At 38.2% G+C, this 23583-nt stretch overlaps 11 protein-coding genes across 11 annotated transcripts; 3 read left to right on the top strand and 8 right to left on the bottom strand.

The window, feature by feature from the left end:
• Nucleotides 1–75: 75 nt before the first annotated feature.
• Nucleotides 76–1837, bottom strand: JH06_1906 (hypothetical protein; the record flags this gene model as incomplete). The annotated part of the gene is made up of 7 exons (XM_014672134.1): nt 76–312; nt 344–457; nt 487–717; nt 747–935; nt 1001–1357; nt 1388–1604; nt 1635–1837. The coding sequence occupies 7 exons, from the start codon at nt 1835–1837 to the stop codon at nt 76–78; spliced, it is 1548 nt and encodes a 515-aa protein (XP_014527620.1).
• Nucleotides 1838–4568: 2731 nt separating this feature from the next.
• On the top strand, nt 4569–6212 carry JH06_1905 (hypothetical protein; the record flags this gene model as incomplete). Its single annotated transcript, XM_014672133.1, has 11 exons — nt 4569–4603; nt 4637–4771; nt 4833–4884; nt 4926–5030; nt 5060–5164; nt 5193–5273; nt 5302–5384; nt 5420–5627; nt 5658–5966; nt 5997–6111; nt 6142–6212. 11 exons carry the CDS (start codon nt 4569–4571, stop codon nt 6210–6212), a joined length of 1299 nt encoding a protein of 432 aa, XP_014527619.1.
• A 162-nt stretch (nt 6213–6374) lies between these two features.
• JH06_1904 (hypothetical protein) lies at nt 6375–7338 on the top strand (the record flags this gene model as incomplete). The annotated part of the gene is made up of 4 exons (XM_014672132.1): nt 6375–6519; nt 6551–7094; nt 7124–7241; nt 7273–7338. 4 exons carry the CDS (start codon nt 6375–6377, stop codon nt 7336–7338), a joined length of 873 nt encoding a protein of 290 aa, XP_014527618.1.
• On the bottom strand, nt 7313–7726 carry JH06_1903 (iron-sulfur cluster assembly 2 mitochondrial; the record flags this gene model as incomplete). Its single annotated transcript, XM_014672131.1, has 3 exons — nt 7313–7505; nt 7539–7675; nt 7706–7726. 3 exons carry the CDS (start codon nt 7724–7726, stop codon nt 7313–7315), a joined length of 351 nt encoding a protein of 116 aa, XP_014527617.1.
• A 208-nt stretch (nt 7727–7934) lies between these two features.
• Nucleotides 7935–8904, bottom strand: JH06_1902 (hypothetical protein; the record flags this gene model as incomplete). Its single annotated transcript, XM_014672130.1, has 5 exons — nt 7935–8040; nt 8071–8266; nt 8297–8494; nt 8527–8744; nt 8780–8904. The coding sequence occupies 5 exons, from the start codon at nt 8902–8904 to the stop codon at nt 7935–7937; spliced, it is 843 nt and encodes a 280-aa protein (XP_014527616.1).
• A 319-nt stretch (nt 8905–9223) lies between these two features.
• On the bottom strand, nt 9224–11216 carry JH06_1901 (wd repeat containing protein; the record flags this gene model as incomplete). The annotated part of the gene is made up of 12 exons (XM_014672129.1): nt 9224–9377; nt 9409–9548; nt 9579–9598; nt 9620–9785; nt 9814–10182; nt 10211–10384; nt 10415–10709; nt 10741–10896; nt 10930–10979; nt 11010–11057; nt 11088–11165; nt 11196–11216. 12 exons carry the CDS (start codon nt 11214–11216, stop codon nt 9224–9226), a joined length of 1671 nt encoding a protein of 556 aa, XP_014527615.1.
• Nucleotides 11217–11349: 133 nt separating this feature from the next.
• Nucleotides 11350–16510, bottom strand: JH06_1900 (DNA polymerase family protein; the record flags this gene model as incomplete). The annotated part of the gene is given in 18 exon segments (XM_014672128.1): nt 11350–11824; nt 11855–12282; nt 12376–12622; nt 12652–12768; nt 12800–12926; nt 12957–13039; nt 13070–13491; nt 13522–14066; nt 14098–14389; nt 14414–14565; nt 14594–14643; nt 14675–15705; nt 15739–15937; nt 15968–16038; nt 16069–16130; nt 16142–16259; nt 16291–16422; nt 16454–16510. 18 exon segments carry the CDS (start codon nt 16508–16510, stop codon nt 11350–11352), a joined length of 4608 nt encoding a protein of 1535 aa, XP_014527614.1.
• A 1127-nt stretch (nt 16511–17637) lies between these two features.
• JH06_1899 (hypothetical protein) lies at nt 17638–18749 on the bottom strand (the record flags this gene model as incomplete). The annotated part of the gene is made up of 8 exons (XM_014672127.1): nt 17638–18033; nt 18063–18128; nt 18159–18245; nt 18278–18360; nt 18392–18467; nt 18500–18547; nt 18579–18619; nt 18659–18749. The coding sequence occupies 8 exons, from the start codon at nt 18747–18749 to the stop codon at nt 17638–17640; spliced, it is 888 nt and encodes a 295-aa protein (XP_014527613.1).
• A 196-nt stretch (nt 18750–18945) lies between these two features.
• JH06_1898 (thioredoxin-like protein) lies at nt 18946–19427 on the bottom strand (the record flags this gene model as incomplete). The annotated part of the gene is made up of 5 exons (XM_014672126.1): nt 18946–19005; nt 19036–19083; nt 19115–19276; nt 19307–19362; nt 19394–19427. 5 exons carry the CDS (start codon nt 19425–19427, stop codon nt 18946–18948), a joined length of 360 nt encoding a protein of 119 aa, XP_014527612.1.
• Nucleotides 19428–20167: 740 nt separating this feature from the next.
• Nucleotides 20168–22204, top strand: JH06_1897 (ATP-binding cassette sub-family b member mitochondrial; the record flags this gene model as incomplete). The annotated part of the gene is made up of 12 exons (XM_014672125.1): nt 20168–20341; nt 20371–20508; nt 20539–20730; nt 20762–20855; nt 20933–21033; nt 21086–21296; nt 21327–21490; nt 21534–21596; nt 21627–21788; nt 21819–21883; nt 21916–22057; nt 22088–22204. 12 exons carry the CDS (start codon nt 20168–20170, stop codon nt 22202–22204), a joined length of 1623 nt encoding a protein of 540 aa, XP_014527611.1.
• Nucleotides 22205–22221: 17 nt separating this feature from the next.
• On the bottom strand, nt 22222–22808 carry JH06_1896 (putative 4 histone acetyltransferase; the record flags this gene model as incomplete). The annotated part of the gene is made up of 4 exons (XM_014672124.1): nt 22222–22482; nt 22513–22590; nt 22622–22688; nt 22720–22808. The coding sequence occupies 4 exons, from the start codon at nt 22806–22808 to the stop codon at nt 22222–22224; spliced, it is 495 nt and encodes a 164-aa protein (XP_014527610.1).
• Between the last annotated feature and the right edge of the window lie 775 nt (nt 22809–23583).

Here is a 23583-nt window from a genome sequence, read left to right as displayed (position 1 = left end):
GTGAATACAGGAGCGGAAACTCTTCTGAAGAGTGTCGGTGCAGCTCTAGCAACAAACGACATCATAACAAACACTTCAATGAATCAAATGCGCTGTATCCAAACTAGTATGCAAAGAAATTGCTTTTATTGCCCGTTGAACACAAGTAGAGTGCTTGGACGAGAGCGGCAGCAAGACTTGCTCATAGACCTCAATTAGCTTCTCATTCAGTGGAGAAGGAATGAGTTGGACTTTAGAAGACAATGAAATGTTCTCTTCAATTGTTTCTCGATGGACGGCGATTTCAAGAATCTGAAGTGCATGAAGAGAAATCTATCCATTGAATTCAGAACCATAGTAATACCATTTCAATAGCCGAATTGGCATACATCTCACAAATGGGAATTGCTACTCGAATACATAATTCAGCATCTTTTTGACTGTTTCCACTTACCAAAACACGAATATATACCTCAATCTATCTCACAATTCCATTTCCAATCTTACCAATTCCAACAAACCACAAACAGTGTTAAACGAATGATTCTCCAATAATTCCTGTTGTAATATACCTAAATGAAGACGAATCTGAGATAGTGGGAGAACCGCGGGAATCGCTCTACAAGCCGCTTGTCTCACCAAGTAGTGCTTATGGAACACGAATGGGAAGAGAATATCCAGCATTTTTCGATTCTCGTATTGATGACGACAGATCACACGTTCATAGATTAAGAGAGTCTACATCCTAGACGAATCTCTCTTCCTACTGCAAATACACCACGTTGATTCGATTCATTTGCATTGGACAAAATAGAAAACAACATGTCCTCCAAAGCAGGGAATTCCATTTTCACTGCCAAATCGCTTACGCGATTCGCACATTCATTCTCTCCACTTGTTCGTCTTGCTCTAAAAATACGTTTTGTTACCGTTGCTAGTACTTGTGATGCAGCTGACTTCACATTCCAACTATGTGATCAGAAAATGATTCAATAGTATACTTAGAATAATCCAGATAAACCAGGCATCGTCTTAGTAACATCAAATAGTGATGATGTAACAGATGTGTGAAATCCGGAGATGAGATAAGGACTTTAACAATATTCAGGTCATGAACAATATGCATATCGTCTTCAGAGTCCTCATCAACATGATTGACAATTGTATCAATAACCTCTGATAACCGCGGGTAATTCACTTGTTGCAAAGCACTAATGAGAGCATAACAAACGAATGGAAGTCCTCCAGAACGTCGGATAATAGGTAAAGAGACAGTACGTGAAGAATTACAAATTGATTGAATCATTGTTTGCAAATATGAGTTATCATGTTTCTGTTCAAACAAATGAACAAACAACTGAATGAGAGATTGTTGTAACTATTACTCATTCATCTCATTAACTCCTACACACAGTAGCAATCCTTGATGAAGTGTATTCCAACTAATCTCCAGTAGCAATTTGACCAATTGGTCAGTTTCTGACACCTCCTCATATCGTACACAGTACAATGTTAAACACTTCAAACACTCTCTCACAATCTCCCAATGGAGATTTACACCATTTTCACTCATTCCTTCTCCTCCATTGCAATTCCCGCTTGCTAATGCCGTCTTTTTCACAATCCTATTCATTCATTCATCCTTCATCAAATACTCATTGCAGAGACACCAACGCTCATTCATACTCGTTTCAGAGGTTATTGAGATTACTGCGGGAATTACCTCTTTTTTGCTTTCATTCACATCCAGTGCATTTCTACCTTGACCACTGGTAACAGCAATAAGGCGAAAATGCTTACAGAGAATGAGAGGTAGAATCTTCCAGATTCCCGCGGGAATAATAATATTATGCTCCATAGCCAATCTACAATGAAAGAGAATGAGAGTGAATACGAAAGACGGAAGAGGAAGGCAGCAAGAGGAGTGGACTCTTCATTCCAGTGATCAATGAGGAAGTGTATGAGGAATGATAGAGAATTACTCTCATCGCTGAACACACTGCTTATCTCTCCAGGTACTCGCCAGTCAATGTGAGCCTCACTCAATCGTATCCACAAACACACTCCACTCTTAAAGATACGTTCTGCTGGATAACACAGTCGAGTCACCATGACTCTCGAGATCCATTCATTCCATCCTCCAGAGGACAATTCTGATAGTTCTAACCATTCATTCTCATCCAAATACTCCATTGTGATACTCGAATCTGACGGGGTCAGCATTGAAGTCAAGATAGTTTGATATACTGTGTTCAATTCCGTACAAGATAGGGCCGAATTCTGGAATTCTTGAATGACACAAATTGGGAAGTTTTTAATCGCTTGATCGGCAAGAGCACGAATCTTTCCTTCTCCACTAATATGAGCCAGAATCAGAAATATGAAAATCCGAACTAATTTAGTCAATTCCTAAAAATGACCGTTTTATGATGATTGATTACTAATTGAAGAAGAGACTCTCCATAGACATCAAGCAACGTTACGAGAATCCGTATAGTATGTTCAGAGGGAGACTGACTCAACACGAAATCAATCCCAGACATGTAGTGACAAGAGTGAAGATAACAGACTAAGGTCTCATTATCTTATAATCAAAATAAGCATCATTCTATACATTCCTCAAAACCATCACAATTCGGAGCAATTCCTGGATTTCCCAAAACCTCAAGAAAACGTGTTTCGGAAGAGTCTTTGACATATACTCCCCGTAGACATAGTAATGGGATGATTCCTTCAGTTGATGGAATGATGTTGGATGCACTAATGACATTCCAGATATCAGCATATTCTTTGAATTCAGGGCGTTGGAGAGGTAACAGAGTAAATACATGCAATAAGAGACGCTGTTTGAAGAGAGAGAGAGAATTGAGATAATCTGTGATTGAGCACTTGGAAGGTAAGAGAAAAGGGTTGATAAGAGATCGAATGTAATCATAGTGATTTGTCTTCATCCAGCTCTTCTAGACATGAAACAAATGAAATACAAAAATTACCACGATATGTGGAAAGAGAAAAAGAAATCCTTTTAATGCATTGATTTGCGATTCTGTGAGGAGAGATTGCGGCAGATCAATCAAAATGGGTTCATTTGACTAAATGTAAAAGAAGAAGAAAATGTCGACAAAAACTGGATTCCATTGTTTTAACAGCTTATTTAACAAGTCAATATAATCACTCTTCACACGAGCTAGATATACTTGTTCAAGAAGGAATCTATAAGACATTGAGACAAAGATTCCAAACATAAAGATGTGTTGACATTCTTCAGATTCAAGTGAATATTTGTTAAGTAGAATTAGGATAAATGATGGAATGTTGCTAGTTAAGCCTTGGTAATGCAAGAGAAATGAAAGAAGTTCGTGAAATGAACAATGGGGGAGAATTGAACTCTGTTCAACCAAAAGCATGAAAAACTGTTTAGAAAGGCCGTCATGATCATTAAAAGTACTCATACTAATCGATATTTCCAAGGTTGAAGTAATGAATTGCTGAAGTATGGATTCTTGAAGACAAGCGATCGTAGCAGGTAATAGCTGGATTAACAGAAGCCATATTTGAATACTGAAGTGTTGAACGAGTTCAGAACAACTGAAAGAATGAATGAGAATGTCATGGTACACAGTATTCACAGCATCTTTTGTATCATCACTAATCGAATCTTTCAATGTTACTGACTTCATCTGTACATAGACTAAGGAATGAGTAGATGTGATTAGAATACGAATAGAAGTATCGAATACATCATCAGTGAAACGAACAGAGGACCACTCAAGTGGAGGGAGCGAGAGAAGTTTGATCACCAGAGAACAACACGAACAAATGAATGGAATGAGGAACGATGTTGTAGAAGAACGAATGAATAACTCAAGAATAGCAATTAAGCGACTTGAAGATAAAAGGGAACGAAAAACAATACTCCTTTTCTGATGGAGAGAAAGAATAGTTGCGAAGTAATACATGAACAATAGAAAGGAGAATTTGAAGTTCATTAATAGAATCATTGTTTGATCGTGCATTACAAAATGACGAAGGAGAATAGGAGCAAATAGAGTCAATGACAAATGTTGTCAAAACTTGACGAAACAAATTGCACTACAGTGAAACGAGAGTCTAGAATCTACCTTAGAAAGCAACTTTTGAATACCACTATTGAAGATAAAGAATCGAAAACACTCAAAGAAGGCTGTAGAATGAGAAAACGATTTCAATTGTTCTTGACAAGCCTCTGCGAGTAGATTATCTGTTATTATGTCGCTATCTACCAAAGTGCAAATCTGGAGGATGGAATTGCGTTGTTTCTGTTTATCCCGTTGTGTAAAGCAATTATTCAACTGCATGTTCAGGTCCATTAGGACTGACTCTAGACATTCTAAAAACATCCAATCAATCATACCCTGCAATTGTGCTGTTTCACATACTTCATTCATCTCCGTATCCATCCCAAACAATGACTCTAATCATAAACAATTCATGAACAACGAAACAAGAACCAAGCCGAGATGAATCTACACAGTTATCGTTCCTATCTCACAGATCAATATGAATCCTAATACTAATTCTTTTTTGTATCTCATTCTTTTCTTTACTATATGAGTCTAGTTCCGGATAATCGCCTGTGTACAGTGTATATACCTTGTAGAATTCAGATCATTGATAGAAAGTGTTGTTTGTGCGGAGTTGACATTCCCGGAAGTGGAGCTTCGATGTGTAATAACTGTATTATCAACAACACTAATATTGCTGAAGGAATTGAACCCGAAATCTCAATTACATATTGCAAACAATGCAATAGGTATATCCTAACATATTGTAATCATGTAGGTTATTGACACCATCGAAACATTGGGTTCAAGTGGAAAGGGAATCTGTCGAAGAGCTGGGGATCATGTTGAAGATGATCAAGGGGTTGAATAAAGTTCATTTAAATTTCAATCTCTTATCTGTAGAACGAGTTGGTGGATGCTCATTTCATCTGGACAGAGCCTCATAGTCATCGAATCATTATCGAATTGGAATTGAAGAAGGAAATTCGAAATGGTTTCAGCATTATTGTATGAGTTGTTTACATCATTGATTCTAGGGTAAAACACGTGTAACCTTTATTCAAGTGATGCATTTGTGTGATGAGTGTTACAAACTGGAAACAGAAAACACATGGGAAGCAATTGTTAAAATTCGGCAGAAAGTACTCCTTTTCACTGTCTTTGAATTAGGTTGACCATAAACGGACACTTCTCTGGCTTGAACAGAATCTTGTTAACACAGGAAGACATTCAGATAGTATTGGAGTTCAAGTAAGAATGCATTGTACCTGTGATGTAGATTGTGAATGGTGGATTGGATTTCTACTTTGCAAAACGAATCGAAGCTCAGCAATTCGTTGAATACATCAAGACGCAAGTCATGTGCATGTGCATGTTCTCATTGTTGTTAATTCTAGTGTTAAAGGAAGTATGAAATTGAAATATCAGGATCTAAAAAGCAATATAGGATACTTTGAACACCAATTCTACATTGAACTCTCTCCTGTGTGTAAGGACGATCTCGTATTACTGCCAAAGGGTTGTGCAAATCAACTCTCTCTTCCTCTCGTCGTTTGTAACAAGATTAGCACTTCTTTGTCATTTATCCATCCTTCTACTGCTAAGGTATCTTACTCTTCTTATACTGAATTCTAGGTTATTTCTGTATCTTCTCTTATGTATTCTAAGTATCCATTCACAACACTTCTTGTCGCATCAGGCCTTAAAGAGTTTACGGTATTGGATGTAGTTCCAGTGAATGAGCAATATGGAAAGAACAAAGATGATTCTCAGAAATATCTGTTGGCAGATATTGAGGTCATTCGATCTGATGACTTTGGTGTCTCTGATTCCAGCTGTATTGTTCGTTCACATCTCGGAAACATCCTTCAAGCCGGCGATTTGGTGTTAGGATACGATATGCGATCGACAGTGTGGAATTGTGATGAATTGGATAAATACGATGTGTGAAAGGATTGAAAGTGTAATCAATAGCCTGACAGTATTCCCGATGTGATTTTGGTGAAAAAACAGCGCGATCCTGACCAAAAGAAATCAAGGAAACATCGAAATCGTGTGAAGCGATTTAAGGAAGTAAATGAAACTGAGGGTAGGAAACTGACAGAGGAATGAACTTTAGTGGAAGATATTCGAGAAGTGGAGAAGTATGAAGAAGATCGGGAGGAGTTTAGTGACAGTGAGGAGCAGTAACGTGTTTGTTTTACATTTTTGTTCACAGTTTTCCATCGTGGTTGAATGAATCACAAGAAACGGTTTCAGCCTGTGCTACCGTTACAACGGATACCTAGGCCGTTCCCATCTGGTCAAGTCCCGATGCCTCCATTAAAATCGCCAATAGATGACCGGATAAAGATGGCGTTCGTTCGCAAATGTTCTCGTGAAAAGAACATTACACTAAAATGGATCTGTAGTAGTTGTCGAAAGACCAATACATTGAATCCTATGTATTGTTCCTACTGTCGTGCACCAAAGCGTGAGTTCATTCACTTAGATCCCGGTACAAGTATATGGATTTTGTAAATATGAAGATGAAGCCGGCATATATGATGAGTGGAAATGTCCAAAATGTGATCGATTCAACAATGTTAGTCGAATCTCCTGTATGGTCTGCAATTATTGTATCGCAATGGAGGAGTCTATTGCTTATTCAGGGATGTATTCTAGGCCGCCTTCTCAAATGATCCTTTCAGAAAGGGAGGAAATAATTGCCTCTAAACCTGTTCCTAAGGATTCTTATATCGCTTTTGCAACATTTGAACCCATTTCTTCTACAAGTGTTTCTACAAAATACATTCAGTATGCGAAAGAAGAGGATATTCGTGCCCCAGAGCCAAAAGTGAGCCATTCCGATTTTAAATACAGAACCACTGGCAATTGTTCTTGTGATTGTCCACGAAACTGTCCAAATAATCGTTTGTACATTCATGAATTCTCCCATTCAATTCGCCGTCAAGATATGGAAGAATGGTTAGAACGTATTGGGTCTCTCGAAATTGTGACGAAATCTGGAAAGCAGCATCGCCACCTTGTAATATGGGATAATGGAAAGGGAACTTGTGACGCCGTTGCATAGTGGGATCAAGAGATGGAATTAAGGGTAGTTATATTAAACCTGATTCAGCACATATTGCCGCCGAGTTTCTAAACAAATCCAAATTGGGAACAGAGGTGATTCATGTAACAATGCCCGATAATCGTATTGATGAGGATGTAGAAAGAGTAGGAAAGTGAATGTATTCATGACTGATAGATAGAATGGTATCTTTGTTTGTTCTTAGCAAAACACGCAGTTAGTCGTAACGACTATCAGATTTAGCAGTAAAAGATGTACCACAGCTACATGATGCAGCAGCATTAGGATTCTTCGCTACAGTGAATCCCGTTCTCACCAAATCATCTTGCCAATCCACCACACAACCCTTCACGTATGGGAAGGAAACAGTATCGACAACAATTCGAGCACCTGTAGAATCAACGAATTCTCTTTTTGTCAAAAATGATTAAGAATAATCATACTTGTCGTAGTCATATACTTTGTCATAGTCCATGGTGAACTTGTACTGTAATCCAGAACAACCACCTGATTGAACATGGATTCTTAAATGAACATCATCCAGCGACTTGCTTTTCTTTTGAGCAATCTTCTGAATATGCTACATATCAAAATAGTAACCTATTCTCACTTTTGCACAATCGGGAGTCATCGTAATTCTTTCATCCACATTTTCTGCTTCTACAAAGTAAGTCCATTCCAAGAGAATCATACCTGTAGCGAAACTTCGAATTCGTGTCAAAGGTGTCATTGACAGAGTCCGATAACTACAAGCAAGACTTCGGACAAAGGAAATTCGATTCATGAATTTAAGAAACAGGATACAATAAGGAATGGCAACAAATCCTTAAGCAGCGTACTTAAAGGGTGTAAGCAATTGATCCAAGTTCATTGAACTTCGTATCAAGGGAAACATCAGCATCAGGATCCAGTCTAATCTTTCGCAGCTTGCAACCCAAGTAGATACTAACGATAAATACTCACTATAAAACTCACATGGTGATAACGACAACAATAACAGCCACAATATCAACAATCATCACATAGTTAGTCATAGACAGACCAACACTCTTCGAACAGTCCTCACCCTTTCGACCAGTATTGCAAAAGCATCGTGTAGCCTCCACACTTTCATCATTCATACAAATACCATGACCATTGCAAATGGTACCATCACTCTTGGGATAACACTCTACATGTAATAACCATCATTATCATATACCTGCAGGACAAGCATAAATCGAATCCAACCAAATAGTGTATGTGCTGATTCCATAACGCTGGACATCGGCACTAGTCGGAATAGTAGTACGATCCGAACAACGGATGCTCAGCACTGTTCCGTAATACAACCATCCAGAAAAGTAATAGTCACCATTATCATAACGAAGGGAGACTCCAGCAGCTTTATCAGTATAGTCTAGTTAGATTACACAAGTTGTTGAATAGTACCATAAGGGGACCAGTAGATATTGCCTTCATCTTCCAGAGAACCAGCCATACGACGACAATCATCCGAATCCTGATCTACAAGGAAAACGGGAACAGGACGACTCTCAAGGATCTCATTACCGTCACTATCCAAATCATGTACCGTTCTTTGGCAGTTGTTACCTCCATTACCATCTTTAGGGATACTGACCACATCACGGCAAATATTAAACACAAAACTAAGAAGATTACCTAATTCAGTCCAGCCTCCTACGTTTTGTTTCCAGTTACTCCAAGGTGGTCGTAGACATAATAATCTTGTTGATTGTTCATCAGAGGGCTCAGATCGAACGTCAAACCCTTCTGTGCTTCATAATTGCAGGAGGCTGTAGCAGCCATAACCACAGAAATGACAGCCAAAAACGTGAATAAAAGAGAAGACATTACGGTAATTCAGTTCTTTTCTGATGAGATGAGAATTGGATGAATTATGAAACGCCCGATAATGGCTGTCGCGAAATGATGTTTGTTTCGTCGGAAGTGGATCTATGGACCTGGTACCATTTGTAGAAGAACTACGAAAGCAGATTGCAACAAGTGAGTAACTTGCTGATGTCTTCCTTATTCGCATAAGAAGTATATGGTTTGTTACAAAAGTTCATTTGTGACACTTTGCATTATCCAGTGGCTAATCGAAACATGGATTAACAAACAGTCATTATGGGCATGTCCATTGACATAATGAACCATCACTAGTTCCGGCAACCATCTTTCCATTTTCTCGAAAGTATGCACAATCAAGAATGGCTCCACTTCCTCTTGGAGACTTCAACGATGAAATCATCTTCTGATTTCGAATATCCCAAATGCATCTAAACCTAAAGCCACACTCCAGTCCCCTACACTGATCCCATTTCATTCCCAGAGTAAATGAATACATCATTCAGAAAGTGGATTCGAAGGAAATTCGATCGAGTATTCATTACTCCTCGGAAGGCCATTTCCACGCAGTTCGTCCTTAAGTCCACGAGATGGTGACAATTCTATCTATCAAAGGGTTATTCATCAACTACACTTCGATCGGCAACAGCAACTAGATTACCACAACTACTACAAGCTAATCCTGTAATCTCTTTCAATCCGTCTTCAACTACTGTAACTTCGCATAAATTCACCAAATCCCAAACAGCAATCCGTTGATCTTTCCCTCCTGAAATGGCGAGGTTCCCCGCGGGATTAACGGTAAGTGCAGAAACAGAACTAGAATGTGGTGAGTATTGCTAAATCAAATTCTCTCCTTGTTTCTACCTTCAAAATGCGGCTTGTTTCGGAATTCCACAATTCCACAGTTCCATTGAATCCTCCAGAAAGGATGAATTGCGGAACTACAGGATGCGCTGCTATGGAATACAAATCGTTCTGATTGGTTGTTAATGTGAGGGGTTCAGAAAACGATGAAGTTCGCCAAATCCTAAGAATTACACAGTGAACAGAACTGGACCGAATAATGCCATCTGCTGATCCAGCCATCAACAACTGTCCATCACAAGACACATCCAGATCCCAGACAGTACTTCCACAGTCGCTAAGTTTGTTAAGAGTATTCATGCCATCCCAGAGATATACAGCAGAGTGACTAGCAATAGCATAGAGTGACGAATGAATTACAGAACAGTTCTACGTCCTATTATTCCCATAGTCCTACTCGAACAGGTCCACGGATGTGTTCAGGGAAAGAATGAAGCACACTTGGCAAGGCATATTGGTTGTAATCCTCCAGAAGTGAACTCATAGGAGGGAACACCTCAGTGCAACGAGGCTTCTGTGTCTGGAATACAAAGGCTTGCTTGAGAAGATGAACGAGTCGATTTGCGGGAATCTGACATTAAGTCAGTACATTCAAAGATACGGGTTTTTCGACAATAACAGTTTCACCCACGAATTCGCGTGACAATTTATCAGCAAGGATTTCTCTGGCTTTGGGAATAGCTGGCCAGTGTCTGAAATAGGATGAGGATTGGACAGACTTTTCTGTGAGCAAGTAGCATAATTCCATGAATTCTTGTTGCCCGAAGGAATTGCTTACGGTTTCGAGCGGTTTAAGCACTTTAAATAGATATTGGAGTGCCTTTTGGAACTCACTACGAGAAATGAACTCCAAATACACTTGTCGATAGATTTGGTATAATAGTGGTTTTTGACGTCTAGAGATAAGAGAGAAATAAAGTAAAGTACTCTTCATCAAATTGCTCTTTCACGATTGACTCTACCATTTCCCATTCCCCATTCATTACTCTGGTTCGCAATTCTTTCACGACTGGAATACGATTGGAATGATCACGACTCACTAAACCTGATTCTTCTTGAAGAACAACAGCAGATGTGCTTAGCCTATTCCAATCACTTCTACAATTCAATAATTACCCATTAGCTGAAAGATATTGAAGAATCATCTGAACAATATCATGTTTGATCTACATATCAGATTCCTTTCATTTCTTCACTTGTGGGTCATTTTCATCAAAGATTCCATTGATTCTATCGTCAGTATCCTACATGTAAGCAATGAGAATTGATCTCACTTGTTTACAATTAAGCACCTTCTCCAAACCCATTGGAAGCACTTCATTCACTGTTTCCGAAGAAGAGGTGAATGCGACCTGAGTCTCATTTCTTAATATGGAACATACCTTTTTAGCATCTTCAGACATAGAAAAGATCCAAGTGAAACATCCAATGCTATTGGGAAACGACCCAAAAATTGTTACGACAGCCCAGTTCAAAGATTCTTCTTATGGACAAGGAAACTGAGCTTGCCTATTTGAAGAGTATTCTTGCATCCTCTCAAGACATCGTTAATGTCTTGGAAACGATTTCTGCCCAATTCAAGTCGATGGAGAAGGCTTCAACTGGTTTGGGTTCTACGGAGGTGTGACAAGTAGATATGGTGACTGTTTTTAAAAACTGGTCAACGGTGTTTGAACTTACCTCTAAAGCTTCTTCTGATGATGTAACAATAATAACAATTCCAGAGAAAGATTCAAAATCTTCATAGTGTGCACTATTGGTATGATGATAGAAAACATAACATTCTACATTCGTAAAAGTGAAAATTAGTCGTTGAATGTAATCATAATACCGAAGTTCTTGTTTCAAACTCGAATACTCAAAGCAGACATGACAACTGATATTCGTGCAAACCACGTCTTCAATATCTACACTTCCAATGCAACACTGACATTTCCGAATCACTTGTTTCATACGTATTTCTGCATCGCGGATTCGAGTACTCATTGTTGTGAGCATCATCAACGGCTTTCTAAAGATTATCCACTTTTAGAAATCCAACTGTTGGCAATGAGGACAAATCTGTTCACTTCCAGCACAAACAGCCCCACAGAAAAAGCAAGTATTAGATACATAGAATGAATCAATTCCTTTTCCTCGTAGCGCAGTTTCTTCAGCCTGTTCGACTTCTTCGATTTCAAAAGGGAAATGCGAACATCGTCGAGGCCACTTCCGCGAAGGGATCTGATGGGTGTGAGGAATAGCAAAGGAAGGAGGCATAGGAACAGTTTGCATTGATTGATACCACTTCTCGATATCGATATGGAACAATTGTGTTAACTGAATCATCATTGCATCCTCATCACCTACTCGATTAACAACAGGGATCAGATGCTTTGTTATGTAGTAATGACTATTTAAACGATAGCCAACAGATCCTTCGGCTGTGATGAGTTCATACGGAGAGATCACCGTATCTCGAAGACGACTCTAAGTAGTCAGACTTTGCATTCATGTATACTCCAGGGATTCCATATATCACTAGATAAGGAACACGTTCTCTATGAAGAGGCATTTCACTACGATGAAACTCCCATTCATGAGGTACCGCTCATCATTCATCATTCGTTGAATACTCACAATAGCCCCTGGAGGAAGAGAACTGTTCTTTGTAAGGAGTTGATGATAATACTTCTGAGGATCACTTTGATCCTCATCCTCTTCACCTATATCCATCTTGTACGAATTGAGACGAATCTCACGCCACAAGATCAATTCTGTCACACTCACTCTATTCTGAAGGAGAAGTTGAAACTCATTCACCACATATCTAGAGAAGACTAATTACTAAAGCCTCACTGGTGTAATTCCTCTTCATTACATCCTTGAAAGACTTGTTCTAATACTTCTTTTGAGATTCGTTGAATGTATTCACATTGATCTGATCGAATCATTTCAATCCCCTTTCCTTCAACACTATAGTTAACCCTCCACCACAATAACAAACAAAGGTTGACTTGATTCATTCATATAACAATAACCAGTATAACGCTTCTTCGTTACGAGGATACACGGTTGATACAGTTTCTCAAACTTCAATGTAATTGGAGCAGGAAATAGATTCGAAATCTCTTCTATCTATCAAAAGTTCAAGTCAAACTTACCTTCAAGATGATGACCCAACGCAAAGGCATCTTCTCTTCGATATCCTTTGCAATGAAGAAAAATTGAGTCTGTATCTGCATAGCTACTGGTTATTTGATCATGGTACTCTCACACTATCTCAATTTGTGGATACTTCTGTTGAATATAGTTAATAGATGTATTGAGTATGGTGCGGGAATACTCTACAATGCTATCACCGATCTGTGCATTAGGCATTCGTCCACTGAATCCAGCATTGATGTAACCATATGTAGTATTGACAATCATCTTAAGAGAATTCTGATTTGTATCAAGAATAGATTGATAATAAGCGTAATAAGGATGATTCTTTTGTGTATTCAAAACATGCTTAATCATCAGTCTCATTCGTAAAATCTCAGAAACCATTTTCACAATGATTCCTTCTCGGACTTCACGATTCACAAATACAGTTCCAGTAGGAGACACATGAAATCCTCCTTCAAGAGCTGCTTGGATTTCCTCCTCATTGGGATGATAATGAAGATCAAATCCTGTTCCTTCATACAGTCCAAACTAAGATTCAATTAGTATGGTTATTCATACGCCTGTTTGTTTATTAATGTTGCCCAAACAAGTAGAGAAACAAATATTATAAGCAATCATTACTGATGGATATAGTGATTGAAAATCCATAACTACTATGGGTGATGTGTAAAGTGATGACATAGGTTCCATCACCATAGGAATCGCAACAGTAGCAGGTTGCAATGCTAGTTGAGACTCAGTTGCATTCAAACAGACGAACTGGTAGATCGGATCTTTGTTGATCCTTAGTAAGAAATTCTCAATATGGTACTGAGATCCTCTCATTAGCTCATCTGTGAGATCAAGTCCTTGTATGGAACAACTCTCAATTAGTTGATTCAGAATGTGAGTGTGATAGAGAATGTGAATTGTATAAAACGACTTCTTACGGAGATACATAAATACAGAATCAATCAATGATGGTTTTGATAGCATCCATCTGATCATACTCATACTCAATCGAGGTACTGTCATATTGTAGACATTGTGTATTACAGTACAAAATTCATTGTTATTCTCACGACTATATCCATAACGTCGTAAAACACGAAATAACGACAAAACTAAAATATGACCGATATTTGGAATTCCAACCATAGCGACCGTAAATAGCCACATTATTGTTCTTCTTGATGTTATACGTAGTATTGGCCTCGTTCAGATTCATCACGCCATCAGTTGCTTTCTTCCATTCAGAAAAGTCTGTTTTTCCGGAATATCGAAATTCATTACAAGTTGCATCGATCTCAAATGTAGCATTCACATTGACATCCAGACATTGATCATGCACAATCAATCGGAATGGACATCGACTGATGAGAACTGTAAGAGGAATATTCAGATACTCCGAACGATCAATTAGATAACCCAACGAATCACGTTGTGTCTAAAATGAATGAATGATCAGAACACCGACTTCATATTCAACGATGAGATCTGGATTAAACGAAGTGATTGCATTCACAGTTGCAGAAATTAGATCCATTTCCGTCATCACATAATGACAAGAATCAAAGGTATTCTGTACATATGGAGGGATTGCAATTGATAAGAAGGTGGAGTCTAGATTAGAAAAGGAATCCAATTCTACTGAAAATGAATCCTGAATGAATGATAGTTGAATCATTGTTATGTTGATCTCTATGTCTAATTCGATTGAATAAAACTATACGAAATGGAATATGAATAGAATGTGGCAATGATCTGGTCATTTCGTGGATTGGGCTTTTTATTCACTTCACTCTCACAAATCAATTCTAAATTAAACAGTCGTAATTCTGGTTTGTCATGAGAATGAATTTGGGTTTGAGTCAACGATGATTGTGTGAGTGAAGGAAAAGAGCATAGTTGAGGTGGACTCTTTCTCAACATATCCAGAGATTCATCCAATAGCGTAGTTTCCATATCATCGGATAACCGCGGGGGAATACTAGAATAATGATATCGTCGAAATACCTGATTGAGAGGTAGAGAGATTTGTTGGGAAAGCATTTCTTTCCAAAAAATGAGCCGATTTTGGTAACACTTCTGAGAAGGTTGAAGGAGCCCAAGAGACTGGAGATATGAAATAGTGTCAAATTCATGCATGACGCCAAGAGTGTCATAGAAACAGGGAGGCTGATTGTAGTTAGCAAGGAGAGAATCCAAGTGAGTACGTAAAGGAGGAGCGGAGACAAAGTGGAGACGACGATAAGTGGAAACAGGAGAGACAGAAGATGGAAGCAATGAAGATGAAGAAGAAGGAGGGGGAAGAGATAACCTAGAAGGAAGAGATGGAGTTGGTATTGAAGAAGACGGTTGAGGAGTGAGAAATGACATAGACACCAAAGGAGATGGTTGAATAGACAGAGGAGTCATTGATAAGGATGAAGTGGTATCAATCAATGATGAAACATCCAATCCATTTGAAATGTCCTTCTTCTTCACAATAGATTCAGCATACAATCGAAATTTCTCCTTTCCAATTGAATCACTACATACATCCACTGTAACTCCTTTACGATCATTACTCAGAGAAATAATAGGCTGTGAACCAAACACAAGATCCACTTTTTGTTTCAATAATAATAGAGAAGGAATTAGATAATCATCATTCCCTCGATCTGGTGATTCAATGTTACTTATCAATATATCTCCTTCTAAGGAACAGATACTATGACGACTCCAAGGATCATATTCCGAGATCGAAAAAGGCCGACGCAACTAAGCATGAAGTTGGGTATCAGAAAGTACAACAAAATTGGTAATTGTCAAATTACCGAAAATGGAAACATTCAAATCTGTTAAGAATTTCAGTTTGTAGTTGTATTTATGTTCATAGGCAAGTAACGAAGGGAAACAATCCTTCTTCTCAACATAAATTGGTTGATCTGGTTTCGGAAGTTTGCCTTCAACGACAGTTCGTGCCAATTTGACCACATCTGATGGATTGTATCTACAAATAAGAAAAGTGATATAATAGAACAGGTTGATACGAATGAACAATTCTGGAGCAAGATGAAAACCGTAAATCGAACGAGACTTCACTAATTGAAGCTACCAATCAAAAATGGTCTATTTGCCTACCGATTGTACATACTTGGAACGAAGAGAACCAGAAAGTGCTTTTACTACAATCATAGCACCACCTCAGTTTTACCATCTGAATCTTCTTTCCGGAGATATTGATCAATTCCTCTTTCAAATTCGTTCATCCATGTTGACAAATCAATCGACTGGATAATAGGCTCGATACAAACAAAGAAATAGGGATAATACTATGAATAAAAACATAGAATCACAATTTACATGGTGAACATGTACACAAATGTCATGTTCACTATTAACACGACCAATAAGACGAATTATCGGTTCCCGAATATAGATAGATGATGAAGAAGGTACATTTTGAGACTTCTTTACAGTCAACAGATAATACTCCTAATACTTACAAAACGAACATTTCAACAACAAATTTGAGTAGTCGGAAAGATAGATTCTCAATCAATCCAACATCTGTTTGAGACATGTAAATTAGTGATCAAACGAATTCATTGAACAAACAAAAGAAGGAATGGATATCGGTGAGAATGTTTATCTCTTAGACATTCTTATTCACAACCTGATCCTCTCACATTTATACCATAAACAGATTCATCTATGGATGAACTAACTGGTATTTCATCAGGAGAGTCGATCTCCCCCATGGATTCTCTTTCCATTCTCTCGGGTTTGTTTTCTATTCAAACGTGATAATACATTAGGAAATTTAAGAAGCATCATTTGGTTAGTGAAGTCAGAAACGCAAGGAGCGATTATCACGTTGCGCCATTACTCTTTAGTTAATAAGTGTTCAGTTTTGATAAATGGTTGGAGTTGCAAAACTATCTGATATGTAGATTGTTATTTCAATGTTTACCATATCAATACTATGCCTTTGTCGAATATTCTGCGATATCTTTATGTGTAGTGTCATTAACATCCATTGGAGTGGTAATCAAGCTCAGATTGTTATTCGGACTGGAGTTGATGATTCAACGCTGTATGAATATAGTTGTGCCTTCGAAAATGCTCAAGTCTTTCCGTTCCTTTCATATGCATATCGTCTTGCTTTGAGTAGGTATTGTTGATGATGTCCATTGATAGGCCGTTTTCTATCTATATCTTCTTATTTCGATCCCAAACGAATGGTAAGCAATATGAAATGTATGAACTGTAGTTGTACGAGTTTCATGTTCTGGAGTATCGCTGGGGTGTTCATATTCTTGTGAAATCCATCGACGATATTCGTAACCTTGATCAGAAGATTCGTAGTATCTATAATTACTCATCTTTGCGAGATTCTCTCCCAGTCCTTCCTCGTCTCAAATTGGGGTCTTCTGCTACCAACCAAATCGATGGATTTACTGTCGCTGAAGAACTCCAACAATATTTCAATGCTCTTCTACAATTGGAGGGATCGGCATTCTGTCCCGATTTGTTAATGTAAGCATTTCTTATGGCTGTTTTAGGATAGCTTTCTTGAAATACCTGCGTCTATTCATTCTTTTCAGTACCCAACCCTGTCTTCTACACACTCTGATTCCATGTTGTTTCTTTAGTGATTTATTTATTACTAACAAACATGGAGGTCACAAGGACCGTGTCATGTTACAGTCACTTCAAAAAGTCAAAGAGATTCGCATCATCTAATTCACTCTCTTGTTCAGGTACATTCAACAGTACATCAACATTCTGCAGAAATGTATTTGAAATGTCACTATTTCGCATCGACTGTGATGGGAGAATATCAGCTTCTGAAAAGCTACGCACATTTCCATTATCATTCGAATACTCATCACACGTCTTATTCCACACCACTTCGTTCTGTTTTAGCATATCTTGATGCAACTGGATTTGTTGGTTCATAGCGGAATCATACTCAGAAGTACCCAGTAGCAAGGGTAAACTATCCATGGAATCGATGGAGGTCCGAAGTGATTCAGGTACAGATGGAATGGTATATCGTGGTTCTGAAGGAGATGAAGATGATATCATTCGAGATACAAGAGGCTATGATAAGTACAGATAGATACACATACACTACTCAAATTAGATAAGATTGGAGAGAATGGATAGGTACTGAATCGGCTTACAACACCATCTTGCTAGAAATGAAAGAACAATAGTTCAGCTACTGGAAGACATTTGATCCGAAATTGTTCTGCTTGTCGGTAACAATTTAAAAAGTCTTGCAATGCTTCATTGATGTGAGTTCGTAACAACTATATTTTATTTATCTTTTTCCGGTACAAACCAGTAGATATTGAGAAAAAAACTCAAAAGTGATTCCATTCATACATGGTTTTAGAGTATCATACAATTTCTGGGGACTAATATCTACTTATCAAATACACAGTGCTACAAATACTGTCAATACCGAAACGAAAAATGAACTCCAGAAATCGAAAATGTAAACTCTCATCCCAACAAAAACGCTTCTTCTTCTTAAAATCAATAGTTCAGCAATGTCACCGACTGGGATACCAAGTTGAGATGAATCCAATCGTCGTTTTCGGGGATTCTTCTATGATTCACTCAATGACAATGATACTTACATCATCGTTACCAGTATACATATCGTTATCTTTTTCATCATCTAGATAATTAGTAATTTCAAATGAACAAGATAATCTACCTTGAAGGTCATCTGGATTATTCATTTCATCTAATATAAAATCCAAGTCCACCAGACGGGACATTTCCTCGTTTGCTAATGATTTGCTCATTTCGAACACTACCCTTCCCTGATTGCTCGCTCAGGTTTTCCTAAGACCGTTCCTTGCTTTACTATAACAAGAAACGAGCAACAAACACAACAGCCAATGGTTTCAACTGTTATTTGAGAAGGAAGATTCCATCCAGCGGGGGTTTCATCAAAAGACCACGATTATTAGAAACAAAGAATTACAATAATCCCATTACTTAAGCACTCTTTGCTTGGTCAATCATCACCTTTAACTGGGTCAAGTCTGCTCCAGCAAACTAAACATCACATCGAAACATCACTTATACTTGGGAAATGAGTTTGTTGTTCTTATAGAGCTTGTAGGTAGGAACACTCTATCCAGAATCCAAGTCAATTACAACATACAGTAATTCGCTCTTCTGTAGCCAGATTCGGACTAGCGTCAACATCAATTTTCACAAAATTGACTTGATCGTAAGCGTTGCTGAGAGCAGAAAACTGAGGTGCCATACGCTTGCAAGGGCCGCACCAACTTGCTGAAAAGTTCATAATGGACGGCTTGTCACCCTAATTGTCAATAAATTCAAGTACACCTACATTCTTAAGAGTGTGATAAGTATCGTCATCCTTAATATAAATGAGTTTGTCAGTAGCTACTCATAAAACAATAGAAAGATAACTTACTAGCGAAAGATCTGCGAAGAACTGTTCCATTCATAGCTATTGATAAGTAAATGGCAGTTGTATTACCACAAATCGAGCGAGGGATGATCATCCGTGTGCACTGTTGCATTAGTCTCTAGTGATAACCTGCCATTCCTGTGAATACAGTTCCAATGACTGAGGCCATTTGAGTAATTGAACCGGTAACTACAAAAGGAATAATGAGTATCCACAGTTTGACAGAAATAGAGCCGTTTTCGTATGGTCTGATTCAGTTGGTGTCAAATGAATCCACAGAGTTTTACTAAACAATGGAAGAGAGATCACACACATAGCCACGATCATTTCATTTCTCCTTGTCAAGTCCTTTTTATCAGTAGTACAATTCCTCTGACTTGAAAAGGAAAATATCATGTTCAGCAAGCCGTATCGACTGGTACCGAAGATGGTGAGCTCTGTAGCTCGAAAACGTACTTTCTAACAATGAAACTTATTTGTAAGCCATTTTCTGTCAGCAAACCACTGTTTGTATTCATGTTCAACCCTTTTCATTCTTGTATCAGGGGAATGATTCTCAGCCTACTGTAGGGTTCTTCAAGTGAAATAAACAGATAGGATGGAAAGAAATGGACGAAGGGTGATGCGAAACGACTCTTGGCTTTATATAAAGGAAATGGAACTCTCTTGGTCCGTTCATAACCGAGTACTAATTTCTAGGTGAAATCTATTTCTTCTCTCTTGGCATCTTCTCTAATCTCTCTTTCAATTCCAATGGCATTCGGAAAACTTGTTGACATGGCTGTAAAGGGAGATATGTCCCAACTTCCACTTCTAACTTGTGGAATGGCGGGTCTTTTTGGCATTTCAGCCTTTCTTGACTATTACAGTGACTACATCTCTGACTTTTTAGCTCATACGATCATTCAAAAGATCCGAAATAACACATATAAGGTGATTCTCAACGAGGACGTAGCATTTCTCTTGAACTATTAGTATAGATGCAATTTCACGATACCACACATACTGGAGAATTAACTTCTCGTATGGGAAGCGACATTCAAGAGTTAGGTCTTCTTCTAGGTAATTACTTTGGTACTGGAATCATCAGTCTCGTTCAGACAATTGGATCATTAGGAGTAATTGCATGAATAGTTATTGAGTCACAGTTAATGTTGTATATTTCTCCTACTCTTACTGGTTACATTCTTCTTCTTCTATCTCCTATTACAGTTATCACTTACTATAACGGTCGAAGAGTGAAGAAGTTAAGTCGAACTATTAAAGATAATCTCGCTCAAATGAATATCTGTGTTGAAGAAAAGGTGGGAAATATCCGAACTGTTAAGTGGTTCAATCAAGTATGATTATCAAGACATTTGTTAGATTTAGGAACGACGGGAATATTTGGATTACAAAGCCAAAAATAAGCTCCTTTTTGACAATGATAACAAACGTGCCAGAATTCGGGCTGCTTTTGGAGCAGGTGTTGGGTTATCCATGAAAGTGAGTAACTGACTTCTGTTGTTCCATAGCTTGCTTTACTATGTGGTTTGTGGGTAGGAGGAAATATGATTGTTGGAGGGGCATTAACTGGAGGTCAGCTTGCATCCTTTGCTATGTATACAATGAGTGTTTCTTCTGGAATCACAGCTACAATGAAGGTATATTCACGGATTATGGAGGTAGAAGAAAATGAAGAGAATGAATGATTAGGCTTTGGGAGCAAGTCAACGTGTATTTGAACTGACTGCCAATCCATTTGTTCCAACAAAAGGAAGTGGTTTGGATCGTTACTACAGTGAACGGAATCACACAACAGACATGGCGATAACGGCTCAAGAAACATTGAAAGGTGAGATTCAATTGAAAGATGTTTCATTTGCCTATCCACAAGAGCCTCATCACCTGGTACTTCAAAATATCAGTAGAGATAAGAAGAGAATATGATCAATAGATATTATTGCTCATCCTGGGGAGAATATTGGTATCGTAGGTGGATCTGGATCTGGCAAGAGTACTATTTCCTCATTAGTGGGAGGTCTGTATAAGGTGACTCAGGGAGAGGTTCTGCTAGATGGAATAAATCTCAATAACCTTGCTGGAGATTTCATTCGGAGTGTAATCAGTATTGTGAGGATTGAATGAATGATTCATTGAATAGGTGCCTCAAGAGCCTGTTTTGTTTAGTGGTACCATCCGATCGAATATTGTATATGGATCTGAAGTATGGTGGTTGAGAATGAATTGATTGTAGCATGTATCAGAAGAGAGAGTGAAGGAAGTAGTGAATCAGATGCACATAGACGATTTCACACGGTTCATGCCTAATGGACTTGATACGTACAGATGGAGGAGCAATGTGATTGATAGTACTGTTGGTGAACGAGGTGTTGGTATCAGTGGAGGACAGAAGCAGGTATAATTATCAAATGATTCTAATTCAAAGCGTATTGCAATTGCTCGTAGTTTATTACGTGATCCAAAAGTAATCATTATGGATGAACCAACTTCGTTAGATGTAATGAACGAAGTATTATCTCTAGAGCATTAGATGGAGAGAATGAGACGTTAATCATTAACACGATCTATTCAAATGTGAATAAGAATCATGACAAAACTATTATCATGATTACTCATCGAAGAGAGAGCATTATTCATTGTGATCGATTATATGTGTTGAATCAAGTATATATGATTCTACTCATTGATAAGTAGGGAAAATTGATCGAAGAAGGAACATTTGATGAGTTGATGAGAAAACGGGGATATTTCTATAATCTATTTAATACAGCTTTATCATGTATTTGTTATTATAAACAGAACATTGGATGAACAAAGATATCAAACAATTAGTCTGTATGACTAGCGGCGCAATCGGGACAGTACCATTTAGCAGGAAGCGAATCTGGGTCTGTAATCCCAACACAAGAGTAATGGAACCATTTGTGTTTGCACTCTGTGTTTTCACATTCAACCATATTGTCATTCTCTGGTTGACCACAGATACAATACTGAATAACTTGTTCAGGTTCCTTTTCAACAGGTGCTGATGCTTCAGCTGTTTTACTCCTTGTGTTGTAGTGATAGATTGTATCTTCGTTTTGCGTATACTACACTTGAGACTCTTGTATTACACACACTTTCTTCGGTCTCTTTGTCTGTCGTTTAGTACTTACCGAAGATGAATCCAAATAAGAAGTGGTTGGATTGTTCTTGATCTAGGCTTCAACCAATTTGAGATTATTGTACAGCTTCTATCTTGTCGTAGAATTCGTGAATAACTTTATTCTCGTCAATTGTGTGAGCTAAGAAATGACTACAAGTGACACCATACTAACAATACATACTTTGCAACAAGATTGGCGATCTCCATATGCGACATTTCCTGTGCCGTTGGCAAGTTAAACGACTTTGCATACGAAATCAACGTCGACATCTACATAAATGATGAGAATTCTAGATATTCCTATAGCCTTATAGACAGTTTCAGGGCTTGATTTGAACGTACCTGCATCTTCATGAAATTCACACGAAGTTGTTGTGGATAACTACCAGGAGATGATGTAGACTCCATTCTAACAACTTATCACTCCTGGAACAAAAATAGACAAATAGGAATATACTAGTGGTTTGTACTCCCTTTCCTGTCCCCCATTAGTTGTCTCATTCATGATTTAAAAACAGTTATATATCAAACAAACATTCAGAGGCATCTATAGGAAGGAACAGTTTTTGTGATCCTCATCTGCATATTCATGAGCTACTAATTATCATAAATATCCTCAAAAACTCACAATTCTTGTTAAAAAATGTAGGACTGTATGGCATCAGATTCTCATGTGGAACCGCTCCCATCGTTAAACTACGATGCCTTGATTGCTGAGGTGACGATGCTTCATTAGCAGTTTGTTCTTGTCTACACTCCATGTCATCTTTCACATCCTACCTAAACAGCAATGCTTCATTGTAGATAAGTCTGCGCAAGATTTGTCGTTCGTTCTCAGGTCCTCCTTGAATCCCATACTCAAAAGGAAACACCATGGTTTTGGTGGTTAATCGCTGCCATCACTCTCTTTCCTCATTCCTACCTCCTGCTCAGGCCGACGAATTGTAGCCACAAACTCACTTTCCAGAGCTTCCCGAACTGTGATTCGTTTGGCTGGGTCTACATATCAGATGGTTCTCCTCACCCACTGAATGCTAGCATTCTT

The sequence above is a fragment of the Blastocystis sp. subtype 4 genome, assembly GCF_000743755.1.
Source record: "Blastocystis sp. subtype 4 strain WR1 chromosome Unknown seqid_0112, whole genome shotgun sequence".
In the NCBI taxonomy this organism is placed as follows: Eukaryota; class Bigyra; order Opalinata; family Blastocystidae; genus Blastocystis; species Blastocystis sp. subtype 4.
The sequence above is the reverse complement of the archived record's forward strand: the minus strand, read 5'-3'. Positions and strand labels throughout refer to the sequence as shown.